Source organism: Plutella xylostella, chromosome 21, assembly GCF_932276165.1.
Source record: "Plutella xylostella chromosome 21, ilPluXylo3.1, whole genome shotgun sequence".
In the NCBI taxonomy this organism is placed as follows: domain Eukaryota; kingdom Metazoa; phylum Arthropoda; class Insecta; order Lepidoptera; family Plutellidae; genus Plutella; species Plutella xylostella.
In genome coordinates this window covers 9,284,835-9,307,913 of record NC_064001.1, presented here as the reverse complement: position 1 = coordinate 9,307,913, position 23,079 = coordinate 9,284,835, and the positions used below count along the sequence as shown (strand labels likewise).

At 39.2% G+C, this 23,079-nt stretch overlaps 1 protein-coding gene across 1 annotated transcript; it reads left to right on the top strand.

The window, feature by feature from the left end:
- The first annotated feature begins 689 nt into the window (after positions 1-689).
- LOC105387035 (importin-11) lies at positions 690-22,100 on the top strand. The gene is made up of 18 exons (XM_048628613.1): positions 690-865; positions 1,247-1,392; positions 1,709-1,929; positions 2,265-2,424; positions 2,996-3,242; positions 11,440-11,721; positions 12,311-12,492; positions 13,403-13,582; positions 14,005-14,104; positions 14,433-14,641; positions 14,993-15,178; positions 15,753-15,945; positions 16,074-16,234; positions 18,797-18,888; positions 19,004-19,230; positions 19,648-19,777; positions 20,106-20,286; positions 20,912-22,100. Exons 2-18 carry the CDS (start codon positions 1,258-1,260, stop codon positions 21,014-21,016), a joined length of 2,991 nt encoding a protein of 996 aa, XP_048484570.1. The 5' UTR covers positions 690-865; positions 1,247-1,257; the 3' UTR covers positions 21,017-22,100.
- Positions 22,101-23,079: the final 979 nt, after the last annotated feature.

Below are 23,079 nucleotides of genomic sequence, written 5' to 3'. Positions count from 1 at the left end.
GGCGTATTTGTCGTTGCCAGTAGACAATAATAATATTAATTATGGATGCGTTCATTTTAAAATTCTATCGATTTCAATATAATAAATACGGTCTGTAAGTTTGTAAATAATAAAGAATAGGAAATACTTTTGTGCGTCTATGAGGCTTTGTTTATATATAAATGGTTGAAGCTATGAGGATGACACACTATACAAACATGAGCCCCCTAAATTTAACTGCTCTGCAACTACACTGAACTATCCTCACTTTCCGATAAAAATAGGAGAGCGGGGCAGCGGCCAATGTTCGGTCGTGGCGTGGTAACCACACTGTACTCATACTATACTAGCCGACTAAGCGTGCCTATCTACTGTGTATACCGTGTATACTCCAATTATATCCATAAAAGTACATTGGCCTGGCTTTGGAACTTCATTAATACAATTTTATTTGTGGAATAGAATAATTAATCTCATGGTAGTATGCACCGGATCTTTAACCATGGTGAAAAATAATAAAGTTCTAATGAAATATTGTAAAGTTTCTCAGTGAAGTTTGCTTTACTCAAGCTTTATCTTTGTTAATCCAACTGCCCATTTACAAAAGGGCAACAAGGGCATTGAGTCTGACTCATTATTCTAAGTACACGCTTACAAAAGATATAACTTTTGCACTCCTTTTTATAGCAACACTTTTTTGACATTGACAGATGATTGATTGTCAGTTGTCAAGTCAATTCAAGGTGCAATGCAAGTTTAGTTAAAAATCTGCCGACAAAAATGGTTTTTCTTTGAAAATCTGTTTGCTTTGTTTGTGCAACTGATCTTTTTCGTTACTGCATATTCAGTTTTATAATAGTTTAAGCATGAATAACTAAATTTCTGGGTAAGTGAGCCCGATACGCAGTTATTGTGAGGTTATGTTCAACTTCATTACATGGTTTCGTTGCTGAAAATATGCTGAAAATGTAGTATTCTTTTTGTGTACTGGTGATAAATTTTCTGAATTTATTTTTCTCTTTATACAGTGTATAATATTTTAACCGAACCGGCGGTGTTTTTAGTGTTTTTATATGCGCATTGCTACCGTTAAGGTATTATGTCATTGATAGGACAAATACTTTGTGTGTTTTGCTGTTTCAACAGTGTTTCAATAAATAACTCGTGCTACACTCAACAAACATTCTTGAATCATTACATAACGACTGTTTACCTATCCTCAGAAAGTAGGTATTTATAATTATAATCTATTTTATAAACAATGCAGGTAAAACCACCATGGATCCCAACATATATGCCCTTGTCTTGGACACTCTCAACCGGGCGACCAGTCAGGACCCAGAAGTACTGAAGCCCGCTGAGAAGAAGCTACAGGAATGGGAGATAGAGCCGGGGTTCTATTCTGTTTTATTGGTAAGCCTGTAAAAATCTTGATCAATTTCAGTTTAAAAAATAATAATAATAATCATAAGGTGAACTATATCATCTTCATTAGATCATTGATGATGAATGTGAACTATAAATAAATATAAAGCTTTTTTCACATAAATATAGACTGTGATTATGTTCATCCAACTGAAAATGAAATGTAGTGAAAAGAAAATAACTGGCCTTTCGCTTTGAGCTTTGATTAATAAAAATACAAAGTTTGATGATGATTTACAAAGACTCCCCTATAATTATAATCCTAATCTTATGGTATTGTACAAAAATCTATTACATCTTCCAGGATGTCCTATCAAACCATTCCATTGACATCAACGTAAGATGGCTGGCTGTAATGTGTTTCAAAAACGGTGTAGACCGCTACTGGAGGAAGAACGCTCCACATGCTATCACAGAAGAGGAGAAACAGAAGTTGCGCCAGGGACTCCTGAACTCCAACATCCTCAGTGAACCAGTCACTCAGATTGCCACACAACAAGCTGTGCTGATATCTAAGATAGCTAGGTGAGTTGCCTATCTTTTATCACATAGGTGATAGTCATAAAGATTGAATAAAGCTAGGGTCTTCAATCTATTAGTCCAGAGTACTCCAGAGAGCCAGGACAACATGGAAGGCAGAGGAAAGAAAAAAAAATAATTCTAGTGTTCTTTTCAAGAGGTTAGGCCTCTAGTCCAGTTGTCCAGCTCTGGGTTATTAGTCATAGATGATTGCTTGCTTTAGGTATATTATATTATTAAAATTCAGTAGGCAAAGGCTAAAAAACCTAGAAATAAAGTACCAATTAATAACAACCCATGCTGTATATATTTGTTTTTAAAATATTATGTAATCTTTCCAGGTTTGACTGTCCAATGTTTTGGCCGAACCTGGTGCCGGAACTCATTGGAGCGTTGAAAGCACCGCAGCCGCTGGTCCAACACAGGTCACTGCTGATTTTCCATCATGTGGTCAAAGCTCTGGCTTCTAAGAGGCTGGCTGCTGATAGGAGGATGTTCCAAGTAAGTTAATAACCATATTTCTAAACTTAAAAACTATGACTTTCTATGTTTCTGTTTCTTGGATTGGCTTGAGAGGCTTGAGACCTGCCACTCCTTCTGTTCAACTCTGATGAATATTGTCATCAGACATCTAATGCAAACAGTATACATTACTCTTTTCTTGACATCCTCATGTTAGTACTTCGGCCTACCTGTCTATGTATAATCATCAGGTAGCCAGAGGGAGAAAAGAGTGTCTCTAAATATCTGTTTGTCAAATCATACCAGCCCAGAGACAAAGAAGAGATGCATAACTTCACACCTTCCTTCAGCTTCCCTGTTGTGATCTTATGTAAAAACCCATACTACTTGTTCATTATTATTTTTTAATGTCATCCTACTTTGTAATTCCTTTTAAGGCTGCTTCTCCAGTAGGCAAACAGTTTGTACTGAGTTAGCTAGCGGCATATTCATTACTGTTTCCGGAAACTGTAACCACTACCGGCGGCAAACTCTTTGCCTACTGGAGCTGCTGCTTAAAAAGTAATATGAAGGTCACAGACAAGTTAAAAACAATCCTGAACCTTTACAGGAGCTAACACAAAGCGTATACGCTTTCATACTGAACCTGTGGCACGAGAACACGGAACAGTTTCTCCGGCACATCCAGGAAGGTGCTGCCACGGAGGTGATCACGGAACACCTGGAGAAAGCGCTCCTGTGTCTGCGGATCTTGAGGAAGCTGACGGTGTTTGGCTTCAGGAAGGCACATGAAAGTCAGGACGCCGTCGCGTTTCTGAATGTTGTGTTCGACCGCGCTAAGACCAGCTTAGAGTGCAGTAAGTGATGTTTAAAGATTTTTTTGGTGCGTGAAAGGAACCTCCTTGAGTGACGGGACGTGTCACCTGTTCCTTCCCATCATATATTATGTACTAGCTGTTGCCCGCGAGCTTCGCTTCGCCTTAAAATTATTTTGCCGTGGACTACTCCCGAACTACCTACCCAATAACATGCCATGGTGGTATTAAATTAGATGACAAATAAGTACCTACGAAGATACTTGACTAAAAATGATTTTCATGACTTCATTGAGCAAAGACTTGTATAGCAATGGCAGAATAGTAATTTATAAATGTTTAATTTCAAGCATCTAACTTATGCAGTTTTGGTTTTTTTCATACTACTTATTTTTTTTCACTTTAACTCCCATTTTTCAAAACAAAACCATAACTTTACTAAGGTGTGCAGACATGTTAGATTGAAAACATCTAGGTATCTTGCAATATCCTATTGTAACTAAGCTTTACGGCTGTTTTAACAGCATGCAGATTTCATCACGCACGTGGGATAGAACGCCATTTTCCCGCATCTCGTGTGCATATTCCACGCGTCACAATGAATACTTGTATGAACGCGTGCGGGGAAATCCCGCGTGCGTGATCAAATCCGCATGCTGTTAAATACAGCCTAAGTTAATGCCGAATTTCAACCGCTAACTCCGGTTTTTGTGGGAAAATACGGTACCTAAGCTACGTCCCTTCCTAATTTCAAGTGCCTACGCTACGTTTAGCCTGTGCGTGTCAGTCATGAGAATTCCGTATAGAAAATCTCTGCATATTTTCCTAAAACACCTACGTAATAAGTTTCATGGTTTTATCTTCAAAAATGACGAATAAGAACCAAATGACAATGAATGAAAAGTACTGTCGTTTATTGGGTCCTCGTATTGAAAAGTACAGTCATTTATTGGGTCGTTTTCGAGGACCTTAAAAACTTACTGCAAATACATACAAACTATAAGTACATTAGCTAAAATCAAACCATACCGCGATCTATATCCGATCCGACAACGCCATCTAGGAGCGGACATAGCTACTATATAAATTAAACTTCTAAAACTCAACACCCATAAAACTTTCAACCCCTATATTACACCCCCACACTGGGTTTTTTTTAATATGCTAATTATTATTTTTTTGTGATTATGTAGTGCCTAAATACAAAATATAATGTTTTTATCTTCAAAAATGACGAACTTCATACAAAATATGAACACCTATTTCATCCACTCACAGATCGAAGTTTCAAAAACGCTAGAACAAAATGTTTAATTATTGCTCATCAAGTGCTTAAATATAAAGTTTATTTAAAAAAAGATCTACCCCGGCCGGGAATCGAACCCGGGACCTTCGGCATAGCAGTCAGGGTCACTAACCACTACGCCAGTCAGCCGTAGTATTTTTATCTTTTAAAATTAAGTACAACTTACAACCTCCGTTTCGCAATAAAAAGTAGCCTATGTTCTTTCTCAGGGTCCAGACCATATGTATACCAAATTTCATTCAAATCCGTTCAGTAGTTTTGGCGTGAAAGAGTAACAGACAGACAGACAGTTCCGGATATAACCAACAGATGGCACTAAAAGCGCAATACAGAGAGCTTGTATGGAACCGAGTTGAATTAATATGAAGATCCTACATCGCGGTATTAAAGTTTTTCAGTTGTCTGAAATAAATACAAAACCTAATATGTTAAGGCTGTCACTAAAGCTGGATGAAAATCAGAATCTGTCAAATCTAGTGAGGGGGGGTTGAGGTATGCGGGGCGTTCTACGGACAATGACATGAAATTTTAACATAGTACTCGAAAACATAAAAGTGAAGACATGCCACTTTGTTGAAAATATACTAAGTAAGTAATATTGTTTTGTGATACGAAAATATTTATTTTTATTTGAAAGTATTTTTAATATTTAATAATTAATTATATATAAAGTCGTACCCGTGCCGATATTTATACAGGTTGTTGCAAAAAGGGTTTAATACTATGCCGAAACCTACGTGTGCAGCATGTTATTGATGTTATTTCTAAGCCAGGAAATGAAATCAGAATGTAAAAAAATCGCGAAAATATTATCAGAGTTTAATAGTTCAGGGTGTTGTATTAAACTCTGCCCCCGTGTAATAAAAAAAGTATAGTTAGCCGAAAGGGCGTTACTCAGGCGTCACTCTGAAAAACTTTTATCCTACGTAATTTTTTATATTCATGAAAAAAACGCTTCTTCATATAATTTTTTTGGTCACGTGACCTTTTAGTTAGACGACCTGTTTTTTTTTTGGTGTTTCAAAAGCAGAACAGTAGTTTGCAGAACTCTGCATATACAGGGTGTCACAAAAGGTTACGTAGCTGGCAAAGGGATATGGGGAGGTCACCAGAAAAATAATAACATGTAAGTACCCCCGCAAGGGAGTACATTAGTACAAGGCGAGAGTGTGTATTTTTTTTTTAAGTACTTATGTGTATTTGGGATATGATAGAAATAATATTTTTGTTTCTTAAAAACCAAAAAATTTACACCTTGCTGCGCTCTTTTGCTCACTGTAAGTACACCTACAAATATTGCTGTATTAAAAAAACGGTTTTGTTATAACGATTATATAAAAAAAGTTATTTTCATGTCAAGGAGTCATTTACCTAATTACGATTTCACTCAACAGCAGGTGAACTGAAAAAATAAGTTCTAGTTCTATCATCACTTTAGATCGCAAACATTGTAACTCCACTTTTCTCGGCGAAAAGTACTCTTTGGTGTCAATAGAAACGTTTTTTGAATTCACATGTTTTCCTCTTTATTCGAAAAAAAAAAACTGTATTCCGCATTTTACCATTTGTTTTCCTCTAAACCCCAAACCGTGATTTTTAAACAAGAAAACTTAGTAATTATACCCTTTATTCTCATATACAACGTGCGATGTAGGCGAACGTGAACGAAAACTATGCAATAAGCCTTTGTTTTTATTACTACTTTAGTAAATTACAATAACATACTCAACAATGTTAATTTTTTTTTGCAATGTTATGTTGTTAAATTAAGATCTAATATTTTATTAACATGAAGTTACTTTCAACTTTTTTTTGCATCTATGCGTCGAATCACAGCATGACGGCTGCTGCAGCTTCCTGCTGTCCTGTCCTCCAACCAATCCCACCAGTACTGCAGGTTGCGTCGAATACGAGCCATTCTCTTCGACTTGACAAGACAGGTGCTCCCGGAAGGATCATAGATCGCACGGAACCCGTACCGTATAGAGGCAACGGACTCCTTTGCAACAGCCCCCCAGATTCGGAAGTAGCCCATGCACTGCATGGCGAGCACAGCTGCAGCAATTTTTTCGTAATGAATCATTGGGATGTCATCCCCGAAGGAGGCTCTCAGCCTACCTCACGACCTGTGTGACATTAGAAAAATGCACTGTGCTAACGCCGTTTGCGAGCTTGATTTGCAGGACCGCGTTGTATGCCAAGTTCCACAGCAGAGGGGTCCAAGACCTACCGCTGTGGAACTCCGCAACTGAACTTCTTCAGTGAAAACAAACCCTCTCCCCTGTTAGACACGTATGACCTCTGTCAATTTTCTGCAGATGACGAGATAGAGAAGACAAGTGATGGTATACAAGAGCCGCCCTAAAGGTTCGCCCTCTAGGGGATAGAGTTGAACGCGGTTACTATTTTTAAGCAAACAGCCAGCGCAACAACTCGCCCGTGGTTCTGCTCCTTCTTATCCTGCTCCTTATCCTGCTCCGACAGTGAACGAACGCAAAGTATTGTACCCACTATTCGAATCCGCATTTCGGATGCCAAACTGACTGTCCGAAAGGTCGAAACCGTACCACCACAGAGGTATGACTCGTTCGAAGAGCTTATCAGGCTCTTACAGCAATCAGATGTGTCGGTACACTGAAAGATAATCTACAGGCCTGCTTTATTTATTTAGGAGCACTAATGGCCTCCTTTCAGTCATTGAGTCACTGGCACTCAGGCTGCGGTTGAACAGGAAGATAGACTGTCTAAACAAATCATTTTTAGGCTAGTTAAAAAAAACTTTAGGTGGGTAGTATGCCAACTAGAACTACAAATAAAACAGTATTTTTGTCTCCTCTAAAATTTGGTCACGAGGAGTTACGATGATTACGATCTAAGGTGACGCTGACGATATTTTATACAAGGTATTGAAAAAAGGGTATAAAGCTTAGCCAAAAGTGGATTTAGGTGCCATTCTGATCCACTTTTCTTCTACAATTTTGAAAATTCACGTAGCAAAACCTTTTACATAGAAACTTATTCGATCACGTGACTTTTTACTATAGAGACCGAATTTATTTTTCGAGAATTTCCAAAACTTGGAGAACAAAAGTTGTTCAGAATAACCCCTGAGTCAAACCCTTTCGGCACAGTATACCCTTTTTGCAACATCCTGTATAGGTAATATCAGGTTTATAAAAGACCTGGGCCTGTAGAGTGAGACTCGGCATGGGGAGTCATAATTCATAATTTATAGATCTTTTAGGTTGCAGTGGCGAATGGGCACTGGTAGCCCTGCCCTTTTCTATAACTATAACTATAGGTAATTTTATGGCAATTTAAAAATGGTATAACATTTATCTATTTGAAAAAATCATTAAAAATATACATTACCTATCACCCTAATTTAAAAAAAAAATTCAGCCCTTACTTTAAACTTATAACACCCCTCTATTTCCTTCAGGGGTTAAAAAACCTGTGTATTTAATATTTTCTTATGAGTTTTTTTTTTAAACTAGGCTCTTACATAGTTGTACATAATATTATGCGGTATTTTATTCCACTTGTAACGCATAAAATTCATAGCTACAGTAAACATTTCATTTTTTTCATGGCGAGATACAGTCGCACTTAACCGCTTTTTTGCAAAGCTTGTTAAATAGATTTAAAAAATTATGTAAATTTTAGATCTTCAATTTTTAAAAATACTTACTTATTTTTAACAACCTGTAGTGTACAGACTACAGACTACCACATCTTAAAATATATATATTTTTAATTAACTACGGTTTTTGGTTTCAAATAAAACAAATTATGAACTTACTTTTCAACACCCTGTATATTGTGTAGCTTACCTACCATACACAACCGTTAAAATAAAATAAATTACCCCTCAGAATATAAACAGGCTCGCGCTTTGGCATACTGCATTGACCGTATAGTTCTTATTCGGAGAATCTAATAAGTGTCATTATGTGCAATGTTTACCTTTATCTATGCATCTGTAACTCTATAGTAAAAAATGTAAACAAATCGAAAAGGCGAAATGTTTTCTAAGAATTTTCGGCTTTTCTGCATCTAAAATGATTAGAAAATTAACTTTCCATAGCAAATGCATATGTATTATAATACTTGTAGTCATAATTTGTTGATTTAATCAGTTTTTGTGAAATATTTGATAAAAAATAAAATGGCGTGGGTATCGCTCCTAACAGGCCGCCACCAGGGCGACGACTGAAGAAATCTGAAATCTGTCACGGTGTCATCATTTTTAAACCGGAATTTATTAGTTTTTTGCAAAAAAAGTTGACTTCTGGTCCATTAAATCCAACTCTTTAAGGTAACTTTGTTAAGAATTTAATTACCTACACATACATATAAGATTCCATGAAAATGGGCCCTCTGATTTCGAGGGTTTTTTCATAATAAGTCAAAAAATGGCAAAAGACATGGTGTGTTTGCAATTTTTTTTAACATACTTATTATAATCCTGCACCAATTTATAAGCAACTAACATGTTCAGTATACCCTCTGCTACAAAATATATTTTTATCAATGTGATAGAAGCCACCGTTTTTCCAATCTAATCAAGTATATCAAGCCGACTTTAGTATTTTAGCTTTAGGGATCCCCTTAAATCTATTCTACAGTAGGAGAGTCAGACAGTGACTTTCGCATTTATAATATTAGTTAGGATTAGGATAGATACAGACCATCCTGGGTATATCCACTTGTTTAAGTCTTCCTAGTTTTGTTGGTACTTGTTGTCAGGCATGTAAGGCATTTTTTATTAGGGTTGCAATCAAAATTCAAAAAAAAAAATCAAAATTCAAATGGTTTAATCGACGTCAAATTTTACAATTATTTGTCGATAGTCATCTACCACCATTTCACAAAGGCCCCGTCATTGAGAAGGAAAGAAATGGCGAAAGAAACTCCTCGAGCATCTTTTCAACTTTTTCCTTATAATCTATTACAATTTTTACTTATATCTAGTACCTACAATTTTGCTTAAGTACCTATATCCATTTCATTTTTTCAATAGCCTTAGCTGAGGTGGACAAGACCACGCGTTTTTGTCGTTTAAATACGAGGGCGATACCGAAATGATCGGGAATAGAAAAAAGTACAAAGATATCATAATATTATTTACTTTTATTGTTTTTCAAAGTAGTCTCCGTGACATTCAATGCACTTTTTCATTCGATTAAACCAATCATTGAAACAGTAATTCCAGTCTGAAGTGGATACTGTCAAAACAGCTGATTTGTAAGCTTCGACCGCCTCTTCTGGGCCGCTAAACCGTTGACCACGTAGCATATCTTTAGTTCTTGGGAATGTAAAATGATCATTGGGGCTCAGATCAGGGCTCTACGGAGGATGGTCCATCAACTCCACGTTTTCCATATTTAAAAACGTTCTTGTTTTGCGAGCGGTATGAGAGCTTGCATTATCGTGGTGAAGGATTATACGACGATTCGGGTTAGTTTTACGAAGTTCTCTTACGACTTCCGGCAAACAAACTGTTGTGTACCAATCAGCAGTAACCGTCCTTTGTTCTTGTAATGGAATCGTAGCCACATGGCCAGTTTTCGATACAAACGAAGCGACCATTTTTTTCGACACGCTGCGTGAGCGAATAACTTTTGTTGGCTTGACCTCACCTTCGAAGACCCAAACTGCCGATTGATGTTTTCTTTCGGGCTCATATGAATAAATCCACGATTCATCACCAGAGACGATATTGTAGACAGCATTTGAACTGCCTCCATTGAACCGTTGCAGAGCAGATCGACACCAATTAACACGAGCCGACTTTTGTTCCTCGGTCAAACGGTGGGGCACCCAGCGCGAAACTAACTTCTTGACACCCAGTTCTTCATGTAAAATGGTTTGAATGGCTGTCATACCAATGCTGAGAGAAGCCCGAATCTGCTCGTATGTCACATGTCTATCTTCTTTTATTAACTGGCGTACAGCATCGATGTTATCTTGTGTTACCGCTGTTTTTGGCCGACCAGTAGAAGGGACTGTGGTAAGAGAGGAACGTCCACGGCGAAACTCAGAATACCCACGATATATAGTCGTTTTACTTGGTGCTTCAAGTTTATAAATAGAAACAAGCTCGGCGAGACATTGTTCTTGAGATAAACCTCGACGAAAGTTGTGAAAAATTATTGCACGGAAATGTTCCCGCGTAAGCTCCATTTTTTACACCGACTTGTCAAATTCAAATGGTCAATACTCTTTTATTTTTTACTTTTTTTTAAATTCGAAAATGGAATTATGTTTGAAAAAACACTACATTTGATACACCAAAAAGGTTTCACTCTAATTTATTCCTAAGTATTCTATTCCCGATCTTTTCGGTGTAGCCCTCGTAATCATTTATACTATAGTAAGCTTTACTACATAATGTAGCTTTAACATAATTCTTAAATTTTTGCTCAGTAAGGTTTATTGCTTCATTTGATAATTTATTATAAAAACGTATACAGTTCCCCATGAATGATGTGTTTGTTTTCGAAAGTCTGAGTGTGGGGAAAAGCAACTCATTTTTGTTTCTGGTCTCAATACGAATCAGGTTACAATACAATAGGTTCTGATAACGAGAGTGATGAAACAGATTTTTCAAGATGTTATTATTGAGCATTGAGCATTCGTTCGCATGTTGTTATTGTATATAATTATATGTATACCAGTAATAAACAATATTTACAAAAAAATAGAACCCATATTTATAATCCATTCGAAATGTATTCAAATCCACTGAAAAATGCGGCTGCATTGTCTTTACAAGTCGCCTAACAACTGAATAATTTGGCTCGCTGGAACAATCGCGTGTAAATTCTCCATTAAACGTTATACCGCACAGCTGGCTTCTTACCGGTTTCAATATTTAAATTTCATACATGTAGGTTACTATGTAACTAAATAAATCCGTTTATTTTTCAGGAAAGCTGCTGAAAGGCCGCGGAATATACCTTCTGGAGCTATGCGAGAAGTTCATAATACACCTCACGAAAGTAGCTCTTGGGGTTTTAAGTCTACATCCATTTTCGTTTGTGCCTCTGATACGGCCTGCTCTGGAGTTCACTCTGTACTTCTGTTTCACTGACCAAGGCATGGCGTTGACCTATGAGCGGTTCACGATCCAGTGTCTCAACATTCTGAAGGGAATCCTGCAATGTGTGGAGTACAAACTGCCTAAAGAAATGGATCAGGTTAAGGAGCCATGTAAGTGTTGTTATGTTATATGTTATAAATTATGTAGTTTTATGTTAGTGTTTTATTTATTTTGTGACTATGTATTTATGACTAACGGACGAGGTTACGGATAAAGTCATGATGTGCTGGTTGATAGAAATGTGTTTCTGCTCAAAGTTTTCTCTAGATATACTACTACTACTTTATCTCAAAATTACTGCCTTCCATATATTGAGGCTATTTGCTATCTTCCCATAACGTCACAGAATAGATTTTCATAAAATTTTGGTATTCAGTAGGCCCGGGTCTCCTATTTACTCCGTAGGTCGCGTCAAGTGTCACCGCCGTGGGCCGCGTCACGATACTCACTACGTCTACGCGCCTACGTCGGCGTGTGAGGGAGACCGCATCAGTACATTTCTATAGTGAGCATCGAGACGCGGCCTACGGCGTGACGCTGGACGCGACCTACGGCTTAAATAGGAGACCCGGGCCTTAGCCGGATACCCTGGTTTAACCCATAGGCTACTTTTTATCTACCCGAATCCCTACAAGAAACCTTTTTAAAGCAATCCCAATAGTTACCAACAGCCACTCTGAACATCTCTTTTTTCTCCAGTGACAATCGAAGCGCACCAGCTCAAGATGTCCGTGCTAACCGACGACGCAGTGGTGTTGGTCTGTCGCCGGCTCGTGTCGCACTACTGCCGGCTGTGCGGCGACGACCTGGCGCTGTGGGACGCCGAGCCGGAGAGCTTCGCCAACGACGAGGCCGGCGAGTCCTGGAAGTACAGCAAGAGGGTGAGCTACAGGGTGTCTCGTACACCGTGTCTCTTACACCGTGTCTTATACAGGGTGTCTTATACAGGGTGTCTTATACAGGGTGTCTTATACAGGGTGTCTCGTACACCGTGTCTCTTACACCGTGTCTTATACAGGGTGTCTTATACAGGGTGTCTTATACAGGGTGTCTTATACAGGGTGTCTTATACAGGGTGTCTCGTACACCGTGTCTCTTACACCGTGTCTTATACAGGGTGTCTTATACAGGGTGTCTTATACAGGGTGTCTCGTATACCGTGTCTCATACACCGTGTCTTATACAGGGTGTCTTATACAGAGTGTCTTATGTAGGTGTCTCATATAGGGTGTCTTATATAAGGTCTCCTAAATAGGTGTCTTACAGGTACTGGGTGTCTTATATATGTGTCTCATACAGGGTGTCTCATGCAGGTGTCTCATACTGGGTGTCCTATACAGGGTGTCTTAGCCGGAGATCTTCGCCGAGAGACGTAGATGTAGACGAGCTTTTTACCTGATATGTTCATATTGTGTTGTAGCTGTAAGTTCTCCAAATATTATAAAATAAAATAAATAAAATAAAATATAGTAAACGGTGCGTGTTTGGTCAACTTTAGTGAACCGGAGTGCGATCAAATATTTGAAATAAGTAAGATATTCTTTATTTATACACAAAAAACATAAACAAAACTACAATAATTCCTGATGCGTATGTGTATATATGTATGTGTCACTAGTCGTGTGACACCGACACAGCGACACAAGCTAATAAACCAATGTGAACTGGGTCGCGTTGCCTTGCGTATCACTCATATCCAACAGTTCCACCATAAACATAGTCCCTAATCATATCGTATTAACTATATAATACTAATAACCTGTGCCCTAACTTCCACTTCTCTCCCCACAGCCATGCACGGAAGCGGTCTTCATGGAGCTCTTCCACGGGTTCCGCCCCCTCCTAGCGCCGTGCGTGGTGCGCATGCTGGGCGAGCTGCCGCCGCCGGCGCCGGCGCCCCTCGACCAGCTGCGGGACAAGGACGCCGTGTACGCCGCCGTGGGGCTGGCCGCCTTCGACTTGTATGACGAGGTGCGTTTGTTGTTCCATTGTGGTGATGTTATAGACCGTACCCGGCGCTAGTAGTAGCAACACAGACCAATAGCGACCTCCCAGCTTCTACCTGTACGATGAGGAGGGTTTTGCAGAGCTGCTAAATTTTACTAAAATTGCGGTGGCTATAATATGCACAAAAGAGCGTTCGGAGCTTTTGACCTATAATAGCAAGAGCTCTATTATAGGCCAAAAGCATCGCGTGGTTTCTTGCAAGGGGATCTAACAGATCATGATCGTCACCAGCCCATAATCGTTCTCTGCTGGACACAGGCCTCTTCCAAAGACCAACACAAAATTTGACCTCGGCCTTCCCCATCCGGCCACTACCGGCCGCCTGTCTAAGAATTGCTATAATTCGTTGAGATTTGCTAAAATTTAGTTTCCTGTTTTGGTTTCAGATTGATTTCGACGAGTGGTTTACGAATGTTCTAAGTCAAGAATTGAAAATTAAAGACGACAACTACAGGATTATCAGACGACGCGTTTGCTTACTCATAGGTATGTAAGATTTATAGCCGTATAGCTAAGTGTTAAATCTAGTTTAATCATTGTTTGTGTGTTGGCCAATGGAAGAGTGGCATTAATAACTTATGGACTTTGAATTTGGATTTGAATTAATCATATTGGGTACTAATCACAATCAACACGATTAAATCGGTTTTACCCTTTTACCCATATTATGTAGACACACCTAAAACATATACCATGTACGGTCATACCTACTCCCGTTATAAATACCTAAAACGAATCAAACTCCCCATAGACACGATACAATCTAGCGTAGAACACTGGTGGTCTTCCTCAAATTGTACCCCATCCATTACAGGCCAATGGTGCGGCGTGCGAGCCTCCCCATCGCTCCGGCCCGCGATGTACGCCGCATTACTCGAACCTCTCTCCAGCGCTACAGAAGACCTGGCGGTTAAGCTAGCGGCGGCTGAAGCGTTGAGGAGCACGATAGATGATTTCAACTTCGATGTGGAACAGTTTAGGCCGTTTGTGCCGCATGTGCTTTCGGCGTTGTATGATCTCCTGGTACGTTTACGAGCTTCGCTTCGCCTTAAAATGGGTTCCCGTGGGAATTCCGGGATAAAAAGTAGCCTATGTTTTGATCCAGTATGGCAGCAGATCACTACATATCAAATTTTGACAAAATTGGTAGCAGGTTTGCCCTCAAAGAGTAACACAAATCTATCCATACTTACAAACTTTCACATTTATAATATTAGTAAGTATGACACCTTCATTTCCGTCTGTATACATATAATCCTCTAATTCCTGTCCTGAGTACTAGGATTGCTGACCTCCGAAACATGTTTGACCGACCTCATCCATTTGTACCTACGAAGAATAACCTGACCCTTACACCTTTCTTCCCATCCACAGGTGGAATCCGAAGAGTGCGACACCAAGATGCACGTTCTCCACGTCATATCCTTTGTGATGGAGCGAGGCGGTGCCGGCGGCGCGGGCGGCGGTCTGCTTTCCTACCTGCCTCAGCTGTGGGCTCATGCCGACTCGCATAGTATGCTGAGAGCCGCTGTACTTGCGAATCTGCTGCATTTGCTAAAGGTAGATAGATAGACATACACATAAACCATAAAAAAAATATGTTCCGGTCGGGAATCGAACCTCGGCTCGGTATTGAGTGATCCACTGCGCCTTGCATGTTATTTATTGTATTAGAGAAGTAGATGGAGCGAAGTGGTGCGGGTTGTCTATCCTTAGGTACTAGGAGCGGTGAACTAGGGAAGAGGTGAATCGTTTGTGATGGAGCGCGGCGGTGCCGGCGGCGCGGGCGGTGGGCTGCTGGCATACCTGCCTCAGCTGTGGGCTCATGCAGACTCTCATAGTATGCTGCGAGCCGCTGTGTTGGCTAACCTGTTGCATTTGCTCAAGGTACATAGAAAAAAAGTATTTTTTGGCTGGGAATTGAACCTAGGACCCTCGGAATACTAGTCAGTGACCCACTGCCCCTGGTGTGTTACTGTAGTAGAAGATAATATGTAAATAGAGCGCGAGGTCGAAGCAAGCGGGGGGTTTATTCCTGGGTACTAGGAGTACTGAACGCTGCAACATGTATAACTGATCTCATGCATGTATAAATGTATACTTATGGAGAATAACCTCACCCTTATTCCCACAGGCTACAGGCGAATGCGCGCCGTCCGTCCGTCCCTGGGTACTAGGGGTGCTGAACTCTGCAACATGTTTGACTGACCCGATGCATGTGTATCTGATGGAAGACGCCCTGGAGCTGTGGCTGGCGATATTGGAGACCAGCCAGGTCGTTGACCCGCCTCTCCTCCAATTGGCCGAGAATTTACATCCGATTTTGGGTAAGAAACTAGGCGACTAGGTATTTGCAAAAGACATAAAATAATTCAGGCAACATTCCCGTCACCCACTACTCATCGTATCATGGAAGAATAGCAAAATGGTAATGTTTTTTTTCCCTTTTTTACAGAACAATCTTCAGAGCATCTCCGCATAGTCGTCTACATAATGCAAGCGTACACGCTGCTATGCCCGGAAGAGTTCCTGTCTTCAGCCGGCGGCAAGTGTATGGCGGTGATGGAAGACATGCTGTCTGACATGCGCACTGAGGGCCTACTCACTGTGTTGAAGGTTGGTTGGGTTGCTTTACCGTTAGTAGCGTAAAAAAAAATAGCAAACCATCGAAAAAGATTAGCAAAAGTAATTTTGAATAAAATATTATTATATATAAGTAACATGGTATGTAGTTTATTATATATTAATATACAGGGTGTCCCAAAAGTCAACGTCATCCCTTAAAGGGCTGATAGGTCAGCTCATGAGAGGCCAGAATATTACAATATGACCTTAGTAAAAACTCGATAATTTTCGAGATATTGACACTTTTATAAATTTGCTGAAAATCGACACCTTGGATCAGTTTTTTGCGTGCCGCTGATACAAAAATCCATATTGTTAGAATTTGTTTGGTGTTGAAACACCCTGTATAGCCCTGCTATTGATGGCAGTCAAAAAAAATATCGAGTAATGCTGTATGTTTAAAAAAAACACGGTTTTCAAAGTCATAAAAGGTAATCGTATTTTTTTATAAACAACTTTGACTCTACATACTGTAAAAAAAATATACCACGCAAACCTGGCACCTTATTTGAAAAGATTGCTCATTTAATGCAGTTTCCAAAATGGTATGAAACGTTGCTATTGTTTCAATTAACAAAAAAGTTATTGCTATTTTAGTACAAAACGACCTCGATGTAAAATTGTTTAAAGGAAATTTATCTGACTGAATTTATTAAGGGTAATTCATGTTGGAATGAGTAAAAGTAAAATAGGTGGTGTGGCCGGGAGTGGGAAAAAAGACAACGTTGTCACAGTTAATAAAAAAAACGCATTTTGAGTATCTTTCTCGAAAAGTGGACTATAGCAACTCCACATTCCCCATAAATGTAGCGCATGGTAACGTACATTCCTGAGTAGTGCTAATGTGTGATATAATGGAGTAAAACACTTACACATGTACATTGTGCACCCACAGTATCCAAAAAAGGGACAGATCAGTTTGTCATTAACATTACCTCTAATTACTTGTTATTTATTTTAAAGTTATTGTTAAACAAAACCAAACTCTCAAAATTATGATTATGACCATTAATGGGTACTATTTTTTGCTGATTATGTACTTAATATAATAATGTGGTGTTATAATTTTGATAAATAAAAATAAAAGTCAATAAATGTTTGTTTTTTTTAAATAAGGTGTAAAAAACGCAAAATATGTTTTATAAGAGTTTGGTAAATTTTTTCTTAGCAAATTTTGCGTCATCTATGTTGCCACGGCTGGCTCCACCACCTATTTTACTTTTACTCATTCCAACATGACTTACCCTTAATACATTCAATCAGATAAATTTCCTTCAAACAATTTTACATCGAGGTCGTTTTGTACTAAAATAGCAATAACTTTTTTGTTAATTGAAACAATAGCAACGGTTCATACCATTTTGGAAACTGCATTAAATGAGCAATCTTTTCAAATAAGGTGCCAGGTTTGCGTCGTATATTTTTTTTACAGTATGTAGAGTCAAAGTTGTTTATAAAAAAATACGATTACCTTTTATGACTTTGAAAACCGTGTTTTTTTTAAACATACAGCATTACTCGATATTTTTTTTGACTGCGATCAAATAGCAGGGCTATACAGAGTGATGCAACACCAAACAAATTCTAACAATATGGATTTTTGTACCGGCGGAACGCAAAAAACTGATCCAAGGTGTCGATTTTCAGCAAATTTATAAAAGCGTCAATATCTCGAAAATTATCGAGTTTAATCTAAGGTCATATTGTGATATTCTGGCCTCTCATGAGCTGACCTATCAGCCCTTTAAGGGATGACGTTGACTTTTGGGACACCCTGTATATTTTAATATATTATGATGCTAGGTATATAAATTATGTATGTAAATATATTGTAGGTAGTATGTTTTGGTATATTAAATATTTATGGTATATTCTTTATTCCTGCTACACTTTACCCTTTACATCTAAATATCCTTCCACCCAAAGGTTGTCTGGAAGAAATCGCTTTTAGCGATAAGACCGCCATTTGTACATATGTGTTAGATTAAGTTTTGTATTGTTGTCCATATTTTTGTGTGCAAATAAAGAATATCTTATCTTATCTTATCTTATTATAATTAATACGAGAAATAAACTGATACTGATAACTATGCTAAACCGATTTTGACGCTACAAAACTAGATCATGAAGCCTCGAATTCACTAGGGCACAAGTTCTGAGTCTGTTACAGAACATCTACGGTGCGTGTTCTCAGAACATTTTGGTAACATGTCGCGATACATTTTGCTTGTCCACACCAGCAGTCTCCGCCGAGATGTTGCCCGAGGAAGTCGTGGCAGTTAGTGCTGCGTGCTAGAAGTCGCGCACGCGTCCACACTCTGCAACAGCGGTCGCGAGACTGATGTCGCTGGAAGTTCTGTCTCGCGAGCCAAAACACGGAACCTGTTCTGCGACACGTAGATGTCGCTGTATAGTCGCGTGCGACGTCGCAGAACAGAGCCCGACGTCGCGGCGACACGTAGACGACATGTGCCTAGACAGGTTCTGCGACGATTTGTCGCCTAGTGAATACGAGGCTAGATAATATATGAAATTTAACGTTATTTGTTGCAGATGGCAGAAATATGCGTCAGTATCCAGTTACCTGAAAGAAACGCCTTCCTAGGAGTGAAAGTTATTTGGCCTATACTAATAAGGGTCGTACGGTAAGCACCTTCTTATTTATACAGGCCGTCAAACAACTCACTCTGAAAAACATTACTTTTACAACATTACGAAATGAAAGGCTACCATGAAAGCTAATTTATCTTTTATTTTCAGGGCCCTTCTAGAAGGTGACGACTTGGCAATGGTCCTATCAGTCCAACTGTGCCTTTTATCCCGAGTTATACTCCTATCTCCGGACTTGTTCTACAAATGCGTGCAAGAAGCAGCCGTGGGTCAAACGGACTATGAAAATGATCCAGTGAAAGTGCTGGATAGACTGCTGCAAGTGTGGACTGAGAAAATGAACCTGGTCACTCAGGTGGAAAGGTGGAAAGTTGTTGGTGAGTAGTTAGGATAGGGGTTTCCTCTCTATATTGCACTACGTACACTAGAAATCATGTATTATGTATATTGGTCCGTTTGGAAGGAAGACAGTTCTCTTTGGTTGGGTAAGGTATGGATGGGTGCAATGTCGAAACTGTGTGAAGTCATTGCATTCTCGCGGCGAGGACGCGACTTCTTACTTACTTCTTTGCACAGTAATTCTGTATCCACACAGCTTGTAGATGTTGTGCATAGTTTTCATTTGATTTTAGATATTCCGCTTGATTCATGTTTGATTGCTTCTATCGGTAGTTATGTATATTATGTCTAAATTAAAAATATTGTAGGTGTATTCAATGAAAGATGTTGGATTGTTCCAAATCGATCGCTTCACATCTACATCCTAATCTGAAAAAAAATATTTTTACCCTCAGGTCTAGGCCTAGCGGCTCTACTGACGACACAGAACACGACAGTTCTACACCGGTTCCCGGCCGTATTGCTGAACCTCACTGAAGTACTGAATGACGTCATGAAGACTGACGATAATGGGGTTTATGTCGAGTGAGTGGTTTTGTTGCGTTGAAAAAGATTATATGGTACAGATAGCGGTTCATGTTTAGTTACATAGGCATTTTTCTCAATACATGACAACATTGACAACCCAAGTAGCTTTATCATAAACGTGAGTAGGGCTGCCAGCCTAAAACACACACACTCACATTTCTACATAATCTTTTCACTGTGTGTAACTTACATACGTGTTTTTATGCAATTTTACGCGAATGCAAAAGTTTGCATAAATATTCAGTACCTTGTACAACTTAAACGTCTCTCTGCTGATATCCGACAATTTCACACTTTTTCTTATACCACCTCTTCCAACTTCTAGCGGCCTGGTAGCGGGTCCGTGCTCGCGCCCCCCCTCTCCCCTAGAGGGGGTAGGTAGAGCGGCCCGATGGGAAGGGGGCTGGTGCGCCACTAAAGAGACCCCTCACGAGCTGCGCAGACGACGTCTTGCCGCCACGCACCCCGCCGCTTCCGTCGATCTGAGGACTGTAGTTCACCACCAGGTATGTTATGGAATCCTGGTACTTTTCCTGGTTCTTCCGCCACGCATCCCGCCGCTTTCGATAAGAGGACTGTCGTGCACCACCAGGTAACTATGCAGTCCTGGTACTTTTTGAATGCTTTCTCTGTGCCAAGATATCATCTATTCAAGGGATATGGTGGCTGGTCTGCCAATAGAGACCCCTCACGAGCTGCGCAGACGACGCCTCGCCGCCACGCACCCCGCCGCCTCCGTCGATCTGAGGACTGTCGTTCACCACCAGGTATGTTATGCACTCCTGGTACTTTTGTAGTATAGGACGCTATCCGGCTAGATGGGGTGACGACTGGTGAAAGGTGACTGGTAGTGATTGGATGCGGAAAGCCACATATCGCATCCAATGGGGTGCTTTGGAAAAGGCCTACGTCCAGCAGTTGACTTAAATAGGCTGAAGAAGAAGAAAGTACTTTTGGGATGATATGCTACCTTCTCTAACCATGTTGATCTATGACACGATTTTGGTGAGCCAGCGCCACCAATCTGTCTCATATCATAACATTATATATGCGATCCTGGCACAATAATTTTCTCTTTATAATGTGATCTATAATTTGTGCTTGACGTAAAATTATAATTTTATTTTTCAGCTAGAAACACTGAAAGGCCAAGTGGGACCCGAAACCTTCGAACGACTGATTCTATCAACAGATCAAGAAACATTGCAACAGTTAAGAGAATACGTGCCTCTGTAATTTGCGCTTTAAACATCTATACCTTTATTATAAAACGTAGACCAAACATAGTTCTGGGTTAGAACCGGCTTTAGACTACTGGCATGCCTTAAATCTTTGGACTGTTCTAAACAAGGACTATATTTACTCTACGTTTTATAATATGGGGCTAGGGTGTCTTGCAGCCTTGAATCGAGATTAAATCTATTGCTATCCTGCTCTGACAGTACACAGTTAGAAAAAACTGCAAAAGATTTCATATCGATTTAAGGATTAGTGCAAGATTTTGTTTAAGTATACTGTACATTTTATATGATACCCATTGTTAACTTTCTAGGCCATTCAAAGTTTTTTTTTTTAAATTAGGCGCATACCTATTTGCTAAATGCGTCCGTAATATTATAGCCTTGCACGCTACAAATTAATTTTAAAATACATATCTATTGCCATAATTCTTCCAAAACTATTAATTAATCATAAACGGTTATCTCTGATGGCTTAAGTCCAATAATTAGAACGCTAGCATGTTTTTCTTTCACAGAAATAATTAAAAATCAGAGAGAGATGTACAGATTTGTATACTTAGTTGTATTAGAGGTACATCCTGTTTTGAGTTGAGTGACGATGGTTCTGTCGGATAATTTTTAAGAATTTTGTATAGTTATTTTGTATACTTGCATAACCTCTTGTACCTATAATATCTATTGTCCACTGCTGGACATAGCGTATATGTACTAACTAACCATATTATAAATATGTAGAGAGGAAGAGCTAAATGGTTTCTAAAATATACATAGTTGAAATAAGGCATCGAAAAAATATATTATTGACATTAGTCCCACCTTCCCTTTATTTAGAACTTAGAACAAAATTAAGAATATAATCCGATAAATAATTAATATAACGTCTGCAGATAAAGAAATCATATGAGAATGGCTGCCGTTCCATAAGTGGGAGATCATTTGACAGATCTACGAATAGAGTGAGATAGTAATCATATCGACTGCAATTAAATACTGTGAGATCTGGACCTCGTAAGTTTGTAAAATATAGGAGTCCTATGACGTTTGTTTGCCAGATACTTGAAATGCCTGGTGAATAAAATTAATTTTCCCTTAGAAATCAACACAGATAAAATGTATGGATTTGACAGCTGTCATATCTGTCATTTGTCAGATAAAATGTATGGATTTGACAGCTGTCATAGGCCTTCTTCACTCTAGCTGTATTTTACAAAGTATAGAGGTCAGTCCGCCATTATCAAATTATTTCTTTATCTACGCCCGTTATAATCGCTAATACTATTATAAGTTGGTGTAAACGCTTTTAAACAATTTTACTTTTATAAAATGTAATCGCAAGCGCATACAATATAAATATGTATAATGAAATACGATTGAGTTGCCAAATTATTTTAATTTTTATTCTTATTTGTAACGTTGGAAGCCTTTTTATGTTATGTTAGGCCCGGGTCTCCTATTTACTCCGTAGGTCGCGTCAAGTGTCACCGCCGTAGGCCGCGTCACCATACTCACTACGTCTACGCGCCAACGTCGGCGTGTGAGGGAGACCGCATCAGTACATTTCTATAGTGAGCATCGTGACGCGGCCTACGGCGTGACGCTGGACGCGACTTACGGCGTTAATAGGAGACCGAGGCCTTACATTCGCACGTATATAAAAGTATCAATTTGACGATATCGTAGTATTGTTTTAATATACATGACCTACAAACTACAAACAACAATGCATTATACTTATCAGATAGGTACAATATATTGCTACGTTAAGATAACCCAATGAGTTTCGCCATGCAGGTTTAGGAAATGCCTGAAAAAAAACAGTCTCGTTTTATATTTTATCATAGCTTGTCTTGTTTGCCATGCTACTAGACCAGCACGTCTAGTTTGGATATGGAAACTTTACGCAACAAAAAAGTTACATAGAAACCAGCGCCTCTATCGGTCAAGTGGTTGAAACGCCGAGGTTAGTAGTACGGTTTGCAAGTTGGAAACTAACGTGACAAATAAGATTATAAGTAATGTCTGTGCAAAGAATGGATTCCATATGTGTATAGTAAAATA

Excerpts from the sequence above, each read along its gene's own strand:
- LOC105387035 (XM_048628613.1), top strand. The coding sequence starts at position 1,258 with ATGGATCCCAACATATATGCCCTTGTCTTGGACACTCTCAACCGGGCG. Across the intron at positions 3,243-11,439 it reads TAAGACCAGCTTAGAGTGCA|GAAAGCTGCTGAAAGGCCGC; the intron begins GTAAGTGATGTT and ends TTTATTTTTCAG. Across the intron at positions 14,105-14,432 it reads ACGCGTTTGCTTACTCATAG|GCCAATGGTGCGGCGTGCGA; the intron begins GTATGTAAGATT and ends CATCCATTACAG.